This window comes from Cheilinus undulatus, linkage group 23 (genome assembly GCF_018320785.1).
Source record: "Cheilinus undulatus linkage group 23, ASM1832078v1, whole genome shotgun sequence".
Taxonomy (NCBI): Eukaryota; Metazoa; Chordata; class Actinopteri; order Labriformes; family Labridae; genus Cheilinus; species Cheilinus undulatus.
Genome location: NC_054887.1, coordinates 12,808,209 through 12,829,258, shown reverse-complemented (window position 1 = coordinate 12,829,258; position 21,050 = coordinate 12,808,209). Strand labels below are relative to the sequence as shown.

The window sequence follows — 21,050 nt, the reverse complement described above, 5'->3', positions numbered from 1 at the left end:
ATAGGTCAGTCTTCTTCTCCACGTGCCTTCCAGGTAGCTTTCAGGACCGGCGGGCAGGTTTGTATTTAAAAATTGTGTTTCTCTCTTTGTCCCCAAAACGTTGCCGTAGACAACATGGCGGTTCAATATGGCAGCCTCCTTGAGGGCGACCCGCGGTAATGTAAATTTATAAAGCTTTTTTCTAATTTTGTAAAAAGAAAACGAAAGTTTAAAGGGGATGATTGTGCACTTATTTTAACATACTTCACATAGATATATAAACATTATATCCCATGTACACCGTTTCTGTTCGGCGAAATGCAACTAAATTCTACACATTGTACCTTTAAAAGCCTTCCATGGCCGGCTGCTTAGAAGCATCCCCACAGCATGGTGCTGCCACTACTGTGCATGACAGGGGGGATGGTGTGTTTGTGCAGTGTTTGCTGTCTGCTAAACGTAGCGTTTTGTCTGATGGCCAAAGGCACCATTTTGCATGAGCATCCCTTTTAAAGTTCACAAATTAGCTATTAGGTTGAGGTCTGGGATTTGACTTGGGCACTCCAGAACATTCACCTTGTTGTCTTTAAACAATTTCTGTGTAGCTCTCTCTGTATGCTTGGCTCATTGTCTTGCTGGAAAATAAATATTCTCCAAAGCAGTAGTTCTTTTGCAGACTGCAAACATCGAAGTGATAGGCACTTCATCCTCTCTTTAGTCAATTTCTCCTGGTTATTCCCAGAGCAGTTTGTTCATTAAGAGGAACTGATGTCACCTCTAAAAAACAGAGCAAACACTGACGACTGAGACTGTATTTCATCAGGGTTTGGCAGATGATAATGCTGGGAACATTATCCCCTACCATAACAAAGAACAAAACCTGGTGCAACAAAGAAAGAAAGGTGTCCTTTCAAATTAAAAGCACATCATAGACTTTTTCCAGACTTTTTGCTCCACAAATGGCTTTGTGATCCTCTTCTGGGTCCTGACCCACCAGCTGAGAACCGATGGTCTAAGGGCATTAGTTCCTAAATGGTGTGGCTTGAGGCAACTCTAGGTATGCCGTGGTGGACTGTTTTGCTTAGATATGGTGTGCCTTGAGATTTTGGCCTGATCTTAGATGTGGTTGGGGCAAAAATACTTAGAAACCATAGATCTGGTTTGTGTTTTAATGTTAAAAATTAGTTAAAACTGTTATGTTTGTCGTCTATAAGAATGGAAGAGTGTCTTGTGTGCAGCCAGCCTCATTGAAGAAGAGGAGTGACATGAATCTGTCTTTACAAGGAAATCTAAATTTGTTTCACTGTTACTGTTGCCAGGATATTAATGGTCAATTTTAAGAGCTGGAAGACTGACAAAAAAACAGAAGTAAAAATTTGTAAAAGGTCTTGAGAAAACTGTACATTGTGACCCAGGGAAATAACGATTGCAAGTGTTTGGAAGAAACCAGGATGGTTGAACACAGTGGTCCTCTTACTGAGAAGGATCCCAGCTGTTGTGCCCTTCACGTAGGATAAAAGAAAGAAAAAAAAACCCCAAACAAACATGGCTGCCTTTTGATGCCGCTGTGCTTTATGTTTACACTGAATTATTGACCTTCCTGTCTGCAAAGGAAGTAAGGATGTTTGGCTTCGTTTGTCTGCTCTGGATCACCTCCGGCTGACCTGTTTCATGTCTTTTTTCCCCTTCTTTCATCATAGATGAACATCGTGCTCTGTTTACATATTTATCAGATCCATTTTTAAGATTTACACGGGCAATGACGTGCAAACATGTCAATATTGATCCTTAAGGCTGTCAGAATAATAGTTACAACCTTTAGAATGTGCATTCAACATCAGCACTTTTCAGTGCCAAAATATTGTCAATGTTTTTATGCAATTCAGACATAAAAATAGACATGAAATAGATACACTTCCCAAGTTTCTGTACTTTTCAATACTATTGAACATCAAAATGAGAAGTTGTATTGTTTAAAAATGCAAGGTATTGAAAAGTATGAGGTACTGAAGGGTTTTACCACCTTAGCTACAAAATCTGATGAATACAAATGCTGAAAACAAGAACAATGGAGAGGAAATGAACAATACTGCTCTACGAGTCTCTAAATCTGACCATGCATAACCAAACAAACTCCGTCTTTCACAAGCTTTTGTACCTTTTCAGATATTTCCATTGAGAGCTAATAAATGCAGGAATTGAAGTGTTTGGTGTTTCAAGGCTGAGTTGAGATACTCTTCCTCTAAATAAAACCATCAGAGGCTGCAGACTTCAGGTAGCTCAGAATGGAAACAACCTGCTTTCTAACGTGTAATTAACTCCAGGAAATAAACAGCTCCCCTATCATTCACGTTTATGGTCTGCAGAGTGCTGAAATCAGACACCGTAAACATCATAACCATGGCTAAGACGGATTTTATAGAGCAGAGTGAAAACAGATTCACTCATGTTTGTTGACACAGAGCTGTAGCCACACATTTTAACGGCTCAGAAATGACAACAACAACTGGAAATAAACTAAATCGATTATTATGAAATAAGAAATAAGGATGCATGGTAATAAGTTTCAGTGACATCAAATATTCTGACATTTTCATGCTTGCCAATCCTGATATCCTCAATATTCTACCCAAAAATCCAATAAAGCAAATAAAAGCTCTTTTAAATGGTTTAATTAGTCCAATGTGTAAATAATAGACTTTCAAGCTGTAATTTTCTTGAAATACACCTCCCTTACTGCTGAAATGTGGTGCAGATAAATGAGCTGTAAATATATCAGCATGATCTTTATTCACTGATCCTGATATCATGCCAATAACAAAATGCGTTCTTGAAGAAAATTGCTGAAGATGCCAGGAACTTTCCTTCCTAGTAGCCCATGATAAAAGGATAGAAAGTGTCTGTGTCAAGGTTAAAACATGTTTCTTACCACGTGGTGTTTGCTGCTGGAGCTGGAGCTGCGGGTGGTGACAGGCGTCTTCCCTCGGCTCCTCAGCGTTCTCTCCACCACTGGGACTGGCTCGGGCTCTGGCTCTGGTTCAGGTTCTGGTTCAGGTACCACTTCTGAAAAAAACAAGGGATAAATCTCAGAGAAATGCATTTTCTTGCCATCTGATCTGCTTTTAGCTTCTAGTCTCATCCATCAAACTTGCAACTGCTTACACGGACCCCTCTATAAGGTTCTGAGAGCCTGTCAGTTCACACCACCGCAAGTGGAGGAGACAATGTATTATTTCCATGGCAACAATTCTGTTCTGCTTTTCATGCCTGACTTATTACGGCATGTAATCCATAACATACATTAAGAATGAGGCACTGATATTGGCTGACTTTTGCTTTTCTAAATAAAGCAAAAATATAAAACTTAAGAAGATCCAGACTCTGGAGCCATCTGTGGGCACTACAACAGAATTCCCAAGGCTCTAATACAAATCTATGCTTTGATTTTGGCCGGAGAGATCATATTTTTAGGAAGAAGGAGGCAGAACAGATCCTAACTGCCATGTCTTTCTAACTGGCATGTGCAGCTGACTTTTTCTCTTGTTTCAGAGGCTCTGATTTGCTGCTGAAACATATGATGTGCCTTACGTCCTAAAACCAGCTGTTGGTGACATGAAAAATGATCTTTGTCAAGTCACCAACCTGTGGCTTCCATCAGGAAGTCAGCTGGCTTGATTCAAGCTGCATGTGCTTAGTTCACACAGCTGCACACTTGACTATGACATCCTAAAGTGGTCTTATTGCATCACAAATCTATCACATCACAAACCTATGAATCGTTTTTTATTCAAGGTGTAATGTTGCTCGTACCATCCTCTTTGTCGCTGTAAAGGTCAGATTCAGAGTTCCCGTTGTGGTTGACTTGTATCTCTGTGACGATCAGCTGTGTCACCTGAATGGGGCCGTCGTCCAGAAGTTTCTGCAGCTTCTTCTCATACACTTTACGGGTGGATGCTGAGAGGACAAGCAGAGGAGAGAGGGTCATTTAAAATGCAAAAGATGACTCACCTAACAGAGGAATAAAGCTGCATTACAGAAATGACAACTATGATCATTTTAATCAACACTGAGATCACATTTATCTATCAGGATTACTAATCTGAGGACTTTTTTGCATTGTTTGAGGTTTATTTTAAAAACATAAATATATCCTGCTACTCATGCTTGCATTGAAACCCTCCTGTTCTTATTAAAAGGTTTCATAGCGATGCTGTTGTTGCAATATCTGTGGGTTAAATTTAGGCCACACCTACTATTTTGGCTCCTGGATATCACAAATGATTTTATTTCCAGCAACATTTGAGACTAAAAATAAGGTAAGCATTGTATTTAAGTGACATCTTGCCTGCACAGCTGTGCCACTAAAGCAGCACATGAGGAACAGCTGCAGGTTTCTGTCTGAGTGTTTTGACTGCAGCTGTTCAGTCACAATGATGCACTGAGAGCTAAATGAACAATCATGTTCACACTTCATAGAAAACGTGCACAGGGGCGGTTCCACGTCTCACAGCTGTGCAAGACGGACAGAGACAGAAAAATGTGGAGGTGTGAGGATCGCTGAGAGAGCGAAAACATTTCTCTGAGAGCAAAGAGTGAAGTCAAAGTGTAACTCAGGCGTGATTGAGTATTTAAATCTAGATTTTGAGCTTCCTCCAGTGCTCTCCACTGGCGTTACCCAGGTGAATTCAGGTGAGCTGGCTGTAAACTCTTATCCAGAAAAGATGTGCATCACTTTTGTACCAGCATGTAGAAACACACATGCATCTGAGCAGGTGTGCAGTGCAGAGAAGAGGTGCGTCTCTGACTAAACAGCAGTTAACTCACAGGATACGACACGTACATGGTGCGATATCAAGCAGGAAAGATTTTATTTTTTAGGCTGTATCACCCAGCCATAGCTGTACTTGTCAAAGAATTAGTCCTACATTGCTAAAAGTGTGAAACTGGGCCTTAATGTATTGGTAAAGATGTTAATCAACATAATTTAGTGACAGAACTCTTGATGATCTGTTGAATAACTTGAGATCCAGTGTAACCACTCATGCCCACATATCTTCTTTGCTTGACAACAGATTTATCATCTCTTTTATCTTAACCCTGCTGTTAATTTTAGTTCATAATCTGAAAAATTGATACGAGTCAGTTGCAGCGCTGTAATGATTCGTTTGATGATTGATGGTTGCTGCTCTGTTGTAATTTCCAGCAAATCAAATATCTTTTTGTTGTAATTAATCTAATTTCTGTTAACATGCTGGCATTGCATGAAACATGAGCACATCTCTTATAACTCACTGTGATTCAGTGTCTGAGAGAAATTTCCTTCTTTCTGTTTTTCCTCTGTTTTCTCCTTGGTTTGAGAAATGTCCATCTATCTTAGTTACTTCTGACAGCTTTTTTTAGGAGCTCTCTTTAGGACTATGATTTAAGGCTGCAAGATTATGGCAAAAATCATATACCAATTATTTTAATCTGAGTTCATCATTATAAAACAGAATTATTTGCTGATTTTACATCTGCATCACATGCATCTAAAAAACCTTGATACAAAAACCTAATAAAAAGGAAGCTAATACATACAGTATACAGCATAGTAAATGTTTAATCACAATTATCAAGTTTTTATAATCATTGGAAGCCAAACTTGTCATTCTGATTAATTGCATAGCACTGTGATAATTAGGGAGAAACTTTAGGCTCTAGTGTTATCTTTGAATGGAAACTCTCAAGGATTATGTGTACAACCCACTAGCATTTGTTTTGGGCATTCAAGTGCTTTGTTTGGAGGCACCTCAATGTGTACTGAAAACAGTTTGTTATCTGATAGTGCAGACGGCATACAGAAGTGGTCTTGGTTCGTCATCTAGACTGGATTGATTGCTTAGACCAGTTGTTCCCAACATTTATTCCTTAATGCCTCCTTATTTACATCTAAGAAAAGCTAAGCCCTCCCATGACCCAGTAGGACAAAATACACCTATAACTTCATTATTTTCATAGACAGAATCCCAAAATAATAGGCCTAACTACACTGGTTCTTGACTAAAGATCTTTGTAAAAACTATTCATTATTATGACCGAGTGTAAGGCTACTTTAGAAAATAATCAAGCAGATCTGTTACTTTGTAAGATAAAACTACAATTTGTTAAGCTTATAAAGTTAATTTACACTAAAATATTACAAATATTTAATCTTAAAAGTTGTAAATGTACCAGAACCAAAACAAGAGCTTTGAGATAATGAAGTTCAAAATTCAGAAATCCAATTACCGTTTTCAGTTTGGTTTCCTTTAACTTCTTGACTTAACACTTTTAAATTACGATTTTTAAACTCTGAAATTTCCAGCTTTTTCTGGCAAATTTCTGACTTTTTAAACTTGAAGTCTGTGTTTGTTTTCTTGTAAATACATGACTTTATAATCTTAAAAAATGTTTTGTTGCCAAAATTTTGACCAAAAAAAACCAAACCAAAACAAAAAACCCCCCAATTTTATTTATTTATTTGTTATCTTTTAGGTTTGCCCTTATACACTGTTTTATATTAGATTTCTGAACATGATTTTAAAAAATATGTACATCCCATTATTTTTCCCAGAGCTGACTTCTGGCTCCCCTAACAGCTCCTTATTTGGTATCGTTTTGCATTTCTTCTATCTCTAAAACAACAACAAAGTGAAAAAGGAAAGCAGCTGTGAACCAGAGTATTGTAAGCATCTGATTCCCAGAACTCAACTCTCTGTGATACACAGTGACGCAGACCAGACCGGCTGGGTGTAGTGCCACTTTTTACCATCTCTACAACCTAACTAGGTCATAATCATGCATGCAAAGAAAATGTGAGGTATACTGTTCAGTAAATACAGCATAAAGAAGTGGTGGTTTGGTGGAAAAGACTCCTCAACTAAGGACAACAAGTGACAGGTGGAGGGAGGCAGAGAGCTGCGAGTCCATCTCACAACAATCACCACAGGTTGAGAGCTAGACTACAGTATTATAGCTGATAGATGTGCAAACTCTATATGGTAAAAACAGACAGTGATAAGGGAACCATCACAAAAGAGAATGGTTTATATTCAGCTATATATCTGGATTTTATGGTATATTTTTGGTTTTAGAAGTCGATGTTTCTTCATAAGTTCTGGGATGTTTAAATGATCTTTCATACTTAACTAAACTACTGAAAAACACCCAAAATAGCTGCAAGCTAAGTACAATTAAGAAGACAATTGTTGTATTATAGAGCTTTTCTACTTATTTTGCAAATGCCTTTCCTCCTATAACACCACTGATAAAATGAAGCCTGGAAAAAACCAACTTACTGAAAAAGCATCGACAAAATCAGACATTTTTGACTGCAAATATCACCTAAAAGTCCTGTCAAATCCTAAAGGGACTTTCTTATGACTTGACTGAGTACTTAATAAAATGTGAAAAATCTGACGTTTTTGATCAAACTTCAGCAGGAGAGTAAGGAGCCCACAAACTAAGCAATTATGTTTTTACAGCGAATTAAAGTCCATAAATGTGCGGAGAAGATCTGCATCTCTTTCACCTCAGTGATTAATGATTTATTCAGAAGAAGACGGCAGAGACTGAGGCATTGTTTCTGCATTTGTAAGTCACGTCTGGAAACACAAATCTGCCCTGATCACTGTCAAACAACAACACGTCAGTTTGTCTTAAAGATTTAAAGGAAACTGATCTGATTTGTCGAGCCTAATTGAGCAACACATTCCAGAAAAATCTCTCACAGACTCGGTCAGACGATTAGCCGACATGTCAGAGTCACGTGTGAATTCCAGCACCTGTGTGTAGCGTGTAGCAGGCACTCACCACGTCCCCCTGTGTGTGAAGTCTCAGCCTGTTACCTCAGTCATGACAAAAAAAAGTTTAAACTTACCAACAATCGGCCCGACGTCGACCCCATGCTTCAGCAGTTCGTCCTTCAGACCCTCGTCTGTCAGCGTGGTCACATCCAGCTCATCAGATCGGACTTTGTCTGTTTTCCTTGTGGCTTTCTGAAAATAACACAAAAACCTGGTTAGTAATGCAATGATGAAGAGTACTGAACTTTTAAAATAAACTTGAGTCAGGAGGATTTATTTTTGTCTAGAGGAAATGTAATCAGCAGTAATGATGTTAAACAGTCAGATGACGGACATTTTCTTTTTCAGGAGTGAGTGGTTTGAGTTCTGTATGCAGAATACTGGCAAAACACTATTAAAAAGTCATTTTTGCGTAAACTACACAGGTCAGATAAAAGACTTACGTTGAACAGTAGCCAAATATATTGATAAAAATGGCCAATGGTATGTGAATAAGAGGAGCTGTAGATCAAACCCTCTGGTTGCAGACTGTACTTACTGAGCTATAGCGATTAATAGTTTTTTTATCGACTTGCTGCACAAAAGATTCACATTTAAAGCAACACAGTCAGATTTTGGAAAAAAAAAACAGCATTTTCGCTGCTGTGAAGTGATGAATGATATCTTACAGGCTTTAGATAAGAGACAATGTTGTCTGTCTCTCTCTATTGATTTCTCTAAGGCCTTTGACACTGTGGATCACTTATCTTATTAGAGCTACTGAGATTTCAGGGCATGCTGATGGATGGTTTGCGAACTCTCTTACTGGCAGAATAAAGGCTGCTCAACAGAGGTGTTACATTACATCTTTACAAATCCACAAGGGGGTACCTCAAGGTTCAGTTCTGGGCCCACCCTTTTTTTATTATTTACATCAATTGCCTTGGATGGTATATTCCTAATACTTAGTTGCACTTTTATGCTGATGATACAGTTATTTACTGCTGTACACCTACTCTGCTGCACAATTGTTAACAAATCTTCAGCATGCTTTTCATTTAGTCCAGATCAGGTTTGTCAGTTGAATATGTTCTAAATGTTTAAAAAACTAAACTCGTGTTTTCACTTCTTCAAGAGCAACAAAAGGAACACTGAGAAAACTGTTACAAATTACGGTCAAGAAATTGAGCTGGTACACTCTTTTAGATATCTAGATGAAAACTTGTCTTTTAAAGAACATATTCCACATGTTGCTAAAAAGCTGAAGGTTTTAGTTGCTTATTTACTACAGAAACAACTCCTGGTTCTCCTTCTGCATCAAAAGAGACTAGATGAGTCTACTTTTCTACCCGTTCTTGCTCAGTGGAAAAAAGGTTGGGAACCACTGCCATAAGGTGTATTCATTTAACATAACCACTGTTTTGGTTTCATGAATTTCACATAATGGGGGAGAAAAGCTGTTCAAAGTGACCGCCTTGGTTAATGCCACAAGTTACAAAACTTTTTAGGATCCATAGCAGCGCATACAGGAGGGCCAATTCTAGCAGCTTTCCTGACTCACTATTAGAAACTCAGCCATGAAATCAAAACATCTCCACACAGCTCGTTGGTGAATTAATACATGTTTACAAGAGGAGTATTGATGATTAAGTATTAAGTCACCAAGCAGTAACTGTTCAGTTCAAATATTTAAGTGTAAACGCCACACCTTCTTGTTCACCTCAACCCTCACCTTGTGAACTCTACCGTTAGCATGCTAACACCAATCCTGTTCCAAAATAAGGTGTTTGTTGAGCCTCCGGACAGTTACAAAAACCTGTTCTCCAGGTTTCTACTCTCCTCCTCCTTCCTCTAGATTAACATTAACCTGTCTGCTGCTTTTAAAAAATGCGAGAAAAGTTTACGAGTGGATCCCAGGAGCTTCATTTCACGCCTGATCTGTGACCAGAAATGTTAAAGCACATGTGAAACTTAGTGAGACACTCATGATTTGGGGAGACAGGCTTCAACCTGATGAGCTTCCTTTAATTTCCTACGACGCCAGAGAGAGAGAGAGGAGGGTAAAAGACGCGGGACGCTGTGAGCAGATGTTGCCTTGGGGCGGTTCATGATAGTAAACAAAGTTCAGGGCTGAAGCTCACCAGCCACCAGGAAATTACAGCGTGTTTGAAGGCAGCTGCAGCTGAAATGAAGCTCTGTGTCTCTGGCTCTCAGCAAATAAAGTATGCATGCAGAAAATGTTAGCAAAAACAACAAGAGAGCACACATGTTAAATGTGCTTTTGTTTTGGTTTAAATGACTGCATAAGGCTGCAGAATCGAAGCAACACTCCCAGTACAGTCTTAGGGTTTGTTTGGCGTTCAGTCCTAAAAATAACGTCAAAAATCAGAGATGTAAAAGGGCTGATCGACACACGCATGACTTGGTTTATTCTTACATGCTGAGGTAAAGATGTGTGGAGGTAAACTTCAGGGAGGGATCCTGAGGGGGGGGGCTTTCTAATACTGCTCTGTAAGAGTCCACATCTACGCTGTTTGACTTATTTATGTGGAAATCTCTGACCAGGAACAAGTGTATCTGCTTAAAGCTTTGGATGATAGATCTGTCTGATGACAGACGTGGAATCTGGAAAATCCATCAGCTCTGGATGGTTGATAAATTCCTGGTTATATGATGCTCTGGATTCCTTGTGAGTTAGAGGCGTTTGTCCCAAAGCCTGCTGCTGTATTTAAACCCTCCACCCTAACAAAGGGTACTTTATCTGTGACAACAGGCAGAGATCACTCCATGGTGAAGTGAAAGTGCAGAGGGAGAGGGTTTAAAAAGGCTCTAGAGGTGAAAAACTCTCGATTTCCTGAAAGTCCAACCACAGTGCTGCTCAAGGACATAATTTGCAATTCATGCAAATGCAATAACCATTAGTCTGGTTTATTGTCCAAGCTACCACAATGGGGATGAGAAATAAAAACATGGGAGGTAGTCAGGAAATAAATCTTATTTGTTATGTAGTAAATTAAACCATTTTCTATTGTTAAATTATTAATTTTTTTTTTTAGATAATAGATCATAACTTGGTGGCAGTGTTTACCACACAATGACAATTCCTGGGTGAGCCAGCCAAGTATATTTGACGACCACTTTTTCTTTTCTTTCAAACTTACACCACATTCCAAATTATTATGCAAATTGGATTTTAGTGTCATTAACCTTCAAATTTTTGTTTTTCAATTAAACTCATGGATGGTATTGTATCTCAGGGCTCTTTGGATCACTGAAATCAATCTCAGACATCTGTGATAATTAGTTTGCCAGGTGAGCCCAATTAAAGGAAAACTACTTAAGAAGGAAATTCCACATTATTAAGAAAAGGGATCTCTCTGCTGCTGAAAAGCCTCAAATAGTGTAATGCCTTGGACATGGAATGAAAACATTAGACATTTCACGAAAACTTAAGCGTGATCATCGTAGTGTGAAGAAATTTGTGGCTGATTCAGAGCACAGATGGGTTTGTGCAGACAAAAGCATAATGAGGAAGGTTTCTGTCAGACAAATTCATCGGATTAAGAGAGCAGCTGCTAAAATGCCATTACAAAGCAGCGAACAGGTATCTGAAGCTGCTGGTGCCTCTGGATTCCCAGTTGTGTATAAACCTACTACTGGGCCACCCCTAACCAATGCTCACAGGCAGAAACTTGCAGTGGGCCCAGAAATACATAAAAACTCATTTTCAAACAGTCTTGTTTACTGATGAGTGCCGTGCAACCCTTGATGGTCCAGATGGAGGAGTAGTGGATGGTTGGTGATTGGCCACCATGTCCCAACAAGGCTGCGACGTCAGCAAGGAGGTGGCGGAGCAATAATTTAGGCTTGAGTCATGAAGAGAGAGCTGGTAGGCACCTTTAAGGTCTCTGAAGGTGTGAAAATGACCTCGGCAAAGTATATAGAGTTTCTGACTGACTACTTTCTTCCATGGTATAAAAAGATGAACCATGTCTTCTGTAGCAAAATTTTCTTTATTCATGACAATGCACCATCTCATGCCGCAAAGAATACCTCTGTGTCATTGGCTGCTATGGGCATGAAAGGAGACAAACTCATGGTGATTCTGTGGGGGATAGTTATAATGCACTAGATGCTCTCGGGTGGGCTGTAACCTCCATCTGGTGGCAGCTCTGCATGCCAGGGAAAATAACTGAGAAATATATATTTTCAAAATAATATGAATTAAGTGAAATCTTCTCATTTTTACAAATTAATGACCATGTGAAATCCTGTCCCGTTTGACCAAAGTTGATCAGATTTTCTTAAGCTCTAGTTTTTGTGTTTAAGTTTAAAAAGTCTCTGCTGCAGTAAGCTGTTATCTTTAAGGGTTTGGTCTTTCATTGAGGAAATACTTTTCTCCAGGAAGAGGAATGTGCACGCCGGCCGTCTGTGTGTGTGTTTTACTGTGTTTGTGTGTGGCAGAGTGTGTAAGCTGTAGAAAGACAAGGCTCGTGTGTAATTAGTTTGTCCTTTGTCTTTCTGCGGTGCATCAGAGTCAACGCTATGTATCTCGTGAAACCAACGATCGTATGTGTGATTACAGGCTGCAGGTATGGTGTGTAGGTGGGGCGGAGAGGGGGACGGGGCAGAAACATTCATTCCTAACATATTTGAGATGGTTCAGTGGAGTCAAAGAGGCTTTTCAGAGTCACATTCCTCAGGACTTTGAGTTTTTCCTCTTGTTTTAATGATATTTTGGAGAATTAGCTGTAAAAGTTTAAAGAATGTGACAGCAGAAATGCTAACATTTGTGGGTAATTCAGCAGAGTAAATCTGCGGCTAACCACACATGTTCCATTGTTATTGAGCCATGCAGTGGGTTACATCATGCAGCCGCAGGTTCCTGCACGCCTCGCCCTGCAGCTCGTCCACGCGGCCTACAGAGACGAGCTGGAAGGAAAGTCTGACAGCGTGTTTTTGGTGAGTTTACTCCAGCGAGCCTCAGTCGTGAGCTCAGGCCCCAGCTATGCCTTTAAAGAACCGGGTGTGGTCTGCTCAGTCCCCTCCTCTTCTTCTCCCGCTCTCGCCTGCTCCTATTATGAAACCGTCTCTGGCTCCAGTCCAGACCAAACCTCGCCGAGGGCCCACAGAGAGCCAGACGCAGAGTAACACAGCCTCCATGTGTGCATGTCTCTGTTATTACACACCGTGGAAGAACCTCACCGCTAAAGTTTGAGCTGATCATCTTTGCATTCCTCACATTTTCTGGTGCAGAGAGACTCCAAACGCACAGAGCTTCATTCTTTGACGGGGGATTTTTGGACTCTAAGCAGTTTTTGTTCAGGGTTTCTTTGAACCTCCAGATGCTCTGATCAGCAAGGTCACACAGACGAGGGTTTCTGTTGCTTTTAAAAGGCAATCAGTCAAATTTAGAGAAAGTTGGGGGGACTACACAAAACTGCAAAGTTGTGCAGAATTCTTGGGCAGTGGTTGAATTTGCATCACTAGATGAATGCAAAAAAAAAAAAAAAAAAAATATATATATATATATATATATATATATATATATATATATATATATATATTATCTGTGCAATGCAATGGCTGAGGATCTGGATTCCTAGCTGATATAATCTATTGTGTCCCCTTGAGAGGACACCACAGAGTTTGGGAGGCATGACAATTTGTCTGGTCTGAAGTTGTCTAAACTGGATACACACAAATTAACTAAACATATCAACTTAAATCTTTATTATTGGTAAAAATAAAGCCTTGACCTCAAGTAGGTCTTCCACAATCCCAAGATAATCTCTCATCTTTGACCACAAAACAAAAAAAGAATTTGCCTACGTACTGTAGATATCTTACTGCTTTTAATGCCTTAGGGTGTCTTTAAAACAACAACAAAAATTGATAAAAATGGCCCTCTAACAGGAGCAGGAACCATCTTATTTTAAATAACTCTTGTACCTAGCCTTGAATAGGGATGAGCACCAAAATCCGATACCAACTTGGCACCAGTGCCAACATGTCTGATACCCACTGAACCAAAGAAAAACACTGAATTCTGTGCCTACTTTTCGGTACCTCACCACCCAACGCAACCCTCTGCCACTCCAAATGAAAGGTTCAGAAAACCATGTGGAATTAGCGCAGTTTATGTTGGCCGACATTTTTTATTTCAGGATTTCTGAAATCCTTCAGTTGACTGGCTATTTGCCTTGCCAACCACTAACTCTTAATCTACAGACTGGTTTACAACGTTAATATCCTTGTATCCTTAAGTACATGAAAGTGGCCCCACTGTTCTTATATATTTCAATATGTGGCCCTAGGTAGAAAAAGTTTGGACTACCCTGATCTAGACAAGTCACATCTGTCTATTTTTCTTTTCCTATGCCCAACTAGCATCTTTTGAAGGTACTTCTCTGAATTATTTAGGCCTACGGTGAAAACATCTGTTAGTTGCGCTATTTTTAATGTTTTAACTGACTCACTTTAGTGTGCTAAAGCATGCCACTATATGGTGGGGCTAAGGTACTGATCATTTTGATTCTGGTCCCAAAATTTCCCTTTTTTTGATGATGTGGGTGGATCATGATTGGTTTATATTAATGGCGGAGGCAGGGAGAGATCATTGATGAGGGATGGCTGTTAATGAGGGAGAGCGTGTCGTATTGAAGAGCTCAACAGAAAAGATTATTCATAAACGATCAGACTATGCAGGAACTTTAAGAACTACCTGAGATACTTTGGCATATGACCAGAAAGGAAGCCCTTTTACAACAGGTAGCCTATATTACATTTTAAATATTAACCAGATTTGGTTTCTTTTTTAAAGGAGGAAATCTTTGACCCGACTTCTGGAAACTATTTATGATGAAGGGGCACATTATGTCAGAAGTTAACTCAGCTTTAGTCACATTGAAAGACAAATGAGGAGCCTTTTGTGAAGGTGAGATTTTTTTTAAAGCAGCCAGTTTGGAAACAAATACTCTCACTCAGACTGAAATGTTCAGTTTAATGTCACACAAATTCTAAAGGGCTTTAAGAATCATCCAAACCACAAGATACAATTCACACCAAAGCTTCTTGGCAAATGTTCCTGTAAGTTTTCAACACTCTATAATAAAATGAATGAAGAAATCAGGGCCTCTTAATTCATACCTGTGTTTCACCAGTAGAGTGACTAAATGCTGGAGGGTTTTATCAACCATCAAAGTTGCTGCAGCACACCAGTGGAGATTAAGTATATATGGAGAGGATTTAAGGCTTGTTTGAGAGAAGGCCTTGTCAGCGTCCTTCATTGATTGGTCACGCCTCTATCACATGACAATTTTCAGAAGAAAACAAACTTCATCCCTGACTTCACAGCTAACTAAATGTACAAAACTAGACAAAGGGTGTTGATGACCTTGCTGTTTAATCCAAGGTCATCATGACCCCAGAATTCACACTCTGATTTGATTCTAGGAAAAATCAGCAACTACATTAACAAACACAGAAATCCTAGAGACCCCGTTTCCTCTTTTGATGATCAAAAATATGCAAACTCTTGTACATCATCTATGCTGCAAAAACATCATCAAAGCATCATTTTTGTGCTGATATTTTTAGTTGTGCAATTTAGACAGCATGCAGATATTTGCCTGCAGTTTTAAATGGATTCTATTCTCTATTATGCATCTGTCTTCTTAAAAAGATATTCATGTTTGAGGCTTTTTAACACTATAAATCATAAAAACACAGAGATAGTATCTAATAATGCATTTAAATAGGGCATGATTGTTTGAGAACAGCAAGCCTGCATTCACACTGATGAAATAAACTGGACCTTGGGGTCATGTGTACTTGGATCTGGGCCTGGGTCCCTGATGTAAAACTTAAAAAAATAAAGCAGATAAAATAGGGCTGATCGATTTGAGAAAACAATCTAATTGCGATTATTTTTTCCTATATTGCGCTTGTGATTTGATATGCAATTTCTTTTTTTAGTTCCTCATATTATGCATTTTCAACCAACCTAAGCAATAAATCATTCTATACTTTAACCAGCATAATATTCAATAGATAAGACTAGGGCTAAATGACTAAAAAAATGTATTTAATTGCAATTGTTTACACTCATATTGCAAACTCTACATGAATTGTTTTTAAAGGTAATGACAGTATTTGTTTATATCATTTTGATGAAGAAAAACATATTAAAAAAAAAGTTTTTTTGTAGACTTCACTTCCTTGTTTCTATGGTGTGTAGAGTATAACATCTCTGCTGCATAAAAATGTATTAAACTGGTATTATGTCACACATTTCAGATTGCAGAAGTATTGCAACTTCTGCAATCTGAAAACTGCAGTTGGCCATATTGCGAATTAATCCAAATTTCGGTCAATTGCCCAGCCCTAGAATGAACATCTTAGCTGAAGCTTTGCTGACACAAGAAACAGCTGATAGGCAAGTACTTCTAAGGTATAAGGCAATCAGATTGTGTTGTGATCAGGACTTCACAGCAGAGTCAAAGTAGCATGCTTTTTATTGATATTTTATCTGCATTTGTTTAAATTAAACGGAGACACACATGGCTAACATCAGGTCTGATAATCAGCTAGGCAGAGACTTGGTCGCCATCTCATGATGTAGGGAATTCCCACATCTCACAGAGATACCAGTTGAACACGGAGCATCACTGCCTCTCACGTACATGCCTGTAAGTGTAGAAAATCATTTTATCTGTGTTTTCAGGCATGTTAGTATGGACTAAAATTAGCTTTGACACAGTTTTACCTTTGAATGACAACAGAGCCGTGTCCCCAGCATGAGAAAGAAGGTCAAAGTCTCTGATACTGATCTGATTGATTTAGACTGCGTGGAGAATGATGTGAAGTAAATATCACACAACCCTGCATGCTATTTTTGAACCAGATTACTCTAAGGTGGGAAAATCGAATAGTCTATGATCCATGTTGTGTTCATGCTGCTGCCCTCTGCTAAAATGTTTTATATTTAATGTAAATGGTGTAAAATGTTGACGTTGTTATGGCTGCAGCATTAGCAAAGAGCAGGAGAAAAACTTCCCACACTCCGACAATAGTAGGGTGGGCCATCCAGGTGTACTTAAAATACATCCTCGTATATCAGCTGGCATTTTTCTTTAAAATCTGTACATCATTGATCACTTTCAGCACCCATGAAAAAGATATCTACTCATGCGTCCTGCCTGTAACAGTCACTCAACAGTCACAGATAATGTATGATATTAAGCTGCCACTTCAGCATTTTCTGCAGCTTCTTGCTGGAAATACCATCCAATACACCTGCAGGTTACCGATTATAATTTCAAAGGGTAATCATGTTATTTGAGCATCTTTATACACCTTGTTAATAAAAGAACTGTAGGAAGAGACAGGACAGAATTACGATCCATAGGAAAAGCTTTAAATGAATTGTGACACCTCCATGCTTTTCAAACATTTTTGAAAAAAAAAAACAACACAATGTTATTTTAATTACTGATAGTATGAATAAGAATCATATTATACACATTGGCTCTGTTGTTTGGTTGCATCACGTTGATCACACACGGCGTAGAGAAGCCGTGGGTCTGTTTCTAAGCTGAAACAGGTGTGGAGCAGGTCATGGCTGGTCTGGACTTGTTTTGGGGCCTGGGTTTGAGGCTAAATGTGGCTTGTATGCCATCTGAATGAAGGGTGTGAGTAAAAACAAAGGCAGTGAGTGAAAAATGACAAACCAAACATGTGGGAGGAGACAGTGAGCGCCATTCATTCTCTGCTGTGTCTGCAGGTGTTTCGCTGCATTTTTCTTCACAGACATGACTCTTCTGAATTCTTCTGGATGCTCTTTGCTTGTAAATTTAAACCAGAGCTTCTGGGGTCACTTTAAAGTCAGTGTAGAGCTTTTCAAAAATTGAAAACCAGATGACAGGTCAAGGGGCATTAAAAATCTTAAAATCTCCCATCCCTACTTTAACCAGCGGAGAGCAGTCTGAGGAACACTTCCAAGGATGGTGGTTCAGATAAACTCCTTATCAAGCTCTAACCAATAAAAGGTCAGCTTAACTGTGCATGCTAATGTACTGCAGACAATGACTTTATCAGTTCACAACTTACTGATTAATTGCTGCAGCTTTACTTCACAGTGTCACAGAGGTGATGTGATTGGACGCTGCTAAATCATTCAAACTAAATGTCTGACATGCGCATTTGAACGCCCGCAGGTATGTAGCCAGAAGCCGTTTCTTTATTACTTTTGGCGGGAGGAACACTTAAAAACAAACAAACACACCTTTATCTGCTTTCTTACCGTTTCTGCACCTGGGCGTGAAATGACGCCAACTCACAGCTCAATCTGATTGAATTATCACGTCAAAGAGAGAATGATTAACATGCAGGAGGAGGAGAAACCTCACCCTATAGATCACAGACGCTGATAACTACAACTTGTTGGTATCCACACAGGAGTTTCATTGAGTTTGTGTTGCTGCAAAAACACTGAAAATGCTCATCCAGCGTGTTGGAGATGATGTAATGAGGGAAACTCTCAAACAGGGGAAGTGAAAGCTGAGGCACTCAGCTTGTGAGACTTTTGGTTTGATGGTTGATGGCAAAGCTGGGGTCCTGGGACCAACAAGGGACTCAGGGGGAGAGGAAAAAGTCCTTCAAGAAGTTACCAAGCAAAGCAAGTGAAGGCATACGTTTCTGTCGTCAGCCATGGGACATATTTGGGCGTGGACACTGGGAGGTGGGGAGCATGCAGATACAGAACAACTGATTTGATTTGGTTTGTCAAAGTAGGCTGTTAGATAAATATTGACCACTTTATTGACTCACCATCAAAAATTAACTTTTCAGCACAGTGCTTGACACAAAAATGAAACAGCAGCAACTAAACTTGGATTTCATGAAGTAATTTAATGTTTTCCATAAGGATAGTGATAGATGAGCCAAGTGAAGTTTAGAACTTAGGCCCATGAGTTGGGTTTATAAATGGGAAAAAAGGCAAAATTTGATTTTTCATAAGGTACTGTTTTCAGTATGGATTCAGCTTGAACAAAAACCTACACCGTGTCAATATTTTCCCCTAATTGATTAATGTCATTCAAATGGTACGTGTTCTTTTTCATTTTCATATTAAAGTCATTAAAGCCATTTAATCAAAGCGTACATTATTCCTGGGTCAGCAAAGGTTCAAACTTTTAGTACAGATGTCAAAATATAATTTCTTGGACGCATCTATTTCCTGAGACTGATGCATAAGAGGGGAATGAATCCATTAAAAGTTGAAGGAAAACTCCTGCACATTATCTTAACTGCACAAAAACACTGGCATTTTTTTCAGGAGCACACATGGTCTTCTTCAACATAATTCTCATATGCAATGAAAAATAAAAATCAAACAACATTTGTTGCCTAGGACTTCTTTTTTGTTGCCAGATCTCCATACTGAGGGATACTTTCGCTCCATGACAGCTCCATCCACTTCTCCAAATGTTACCAACATATGCATGCAACATAGACGATGTTCAGGAGTTTCCTTGCATTTTTTTGAAGATTGAAAGGGATAAATTCCAGGTGTAAGATGTTTGGGGATGATGTTTTGTTGCTTAAATATCAATATCCATTGGCAATACTTCAATAACAAACTTTGACAACGTTTTTGTGAAATTTCAGCTGCAAAATTACATTGCTGAAACACCATCACCATTAATGTTGTCCATGTTTTATGCAATCTAGACAATGTTCTGAAGTTTGCCAGAAACTTTTGGTAAGTAAAATCAATAAATCAATCAATATTTGGTTCTTTCGATTTGTGTTTTTGCTGCTGTTGTAACAAACATTTATGATAAAAATCCATTCTGCAGAGAAATCAAAGTCACTACTTTAAAATAAACTTATGTGAAGTTTAGCTATGTTTAATTCTCACATAAAATAATCCAGAAATACAAAGGCAGACTCACCCTTCCGGAGGACCGACTCCTGCTGGTGGGTATGACCGGCGGGAGCTCCTCATCGCTGGAGAAGGCGTCCAGGGTGGTGGCGGAGGGGTCGGTCTGGTTTTGCGCGGTCAGGTTCTTCAGATACAGCTGCACATAGACGTCTTTGGTCGGGTTCCCGCTCGGCAGCTCCACGTTAGCAGCCAGCAGCTCGCTCTTCAGCTTGTCTTTGGTGAGCACGGACGGGTCCTCCAAGTACTCCGGCATGTCTGCGTCTGAGTGGCGGGGAAAGATGAACCGTAGGCCGGGGAAAGTTATCGAGCAGGCACGGAGAAAGAGGAGGGATAAATGGAGTCAAAGAGTGGGGGCAGAGCAGCTAGCCAGCGCCTCTTACTGGATAAAAATGGTAAAACAAGCACAGCCAACGTGACAGAGCGAATTATTTTAAATGAAAAAATAAGGAACAAAGAATCAAAATACAATAACGTGTCCTCGTTGGTCTCGGTTCCTCTGCCACGCTGAAAAATAGGGAAACGAAACCGCTTCTGCTGTGATGAATCTGCGCCTGGCGAGCGTTGCCCACCAGAACCGGAAGGGCCTGTCCGACGAGGGGTGCTCTGATTGGTCAGGCGCTGGTAGAAGGCGCTTAGTCATTGGATTAAGGGAAAATGCAACTATTGAAAATCAAATCAGTATGTGACGCGGTAAAGGAAGTCAAAGCGATTGTTTCTTGCTTTCTAATAAAAATAAATGAATAAATATAATTTCAAATACGAAAATAATTACCTATTTCACAAAAAATGCTTACGGTATATCATTTATAATAATAATAATAATAATAAAATGAATGCGTTTGATCATATAACTGTGAATTATTCTTGGTTGAACATGAAATAAATTTGTCTTATATACTTCTTTATTTTTAGGTTCTATTACTTCATTTTTGGTATTTTGTGTTTTACAAGTATTGTCATAATTTTTTTCAAGTATTCAGGAATGTGGATTAGCAATACTGTTCATGTTTAATAATATACCTATTTTGTTAAAAAAAAAAATCATCAAATGTGCTTGAAAATTCGAGTTTTACTAATTTAATTTGAAGTGCATACTTAAATAAGCAGCAAACTAAAGCCTTTTTTGCACATTTCAAAAGTTTTCCCCATTTCTAATTTGTAAAAGATATCTTAAGGTAAACCTGGAAAAACAAACAACTTTGATTTCTTTTCAGAGTGTTTTTGTTTGTTTGTTTGTTTTTACATTTGAATGATAAAAAACATTGTTTTATACTGTTGTAAGGGTGACCTTACCTTTTAAGTGCTTAAAACATTGATGCTAG

The 21,050-nt window shown here is 39.0% G+C and overlaps 1 protein-coding gene across 7 annotated transcripts in view; it reads right to left on the bottom strand.

Moving 5' to 3' along the window:
• The window catches only part of tmpoa (thymopoietin a), a 32,740-nt gene extending 12,449 nt beyond the window's left edge, over positions 1-20,291 (bottom strand). For all 7 annotated transcript variants that reach the window (XR_005991576.1, XR_005991577.1, XR_005991578.1 and 4 more), the window contains exons 1-4: positions 19,739-20,291; positions 7,877-7,994; positions 3,790-3,933; positions 2,909-3,042 (exon numbers count right to left, since the gene is read on the bottom strand). Coding sequence is in view for 4 of the 7 variants with exons in the window: in XM_041781153.1 (XP_041637087.1) it covers positions 2,909-3,042; positions 3,790-3,933; positions 7,877-7,994; positions 19,739-19,981 (639 nt within the window). In the remaining 3 variants the exon portion in view is untranslated. The remainder of the gene's footprint in view (positions 1-2,908; positions 3,043-3,789; positions 3,934-7,876; positions 7,995-19,738) is intronic.
• Between the last annotated feature and the right edge of the window lie 759 nt (positions 20,292-21,050).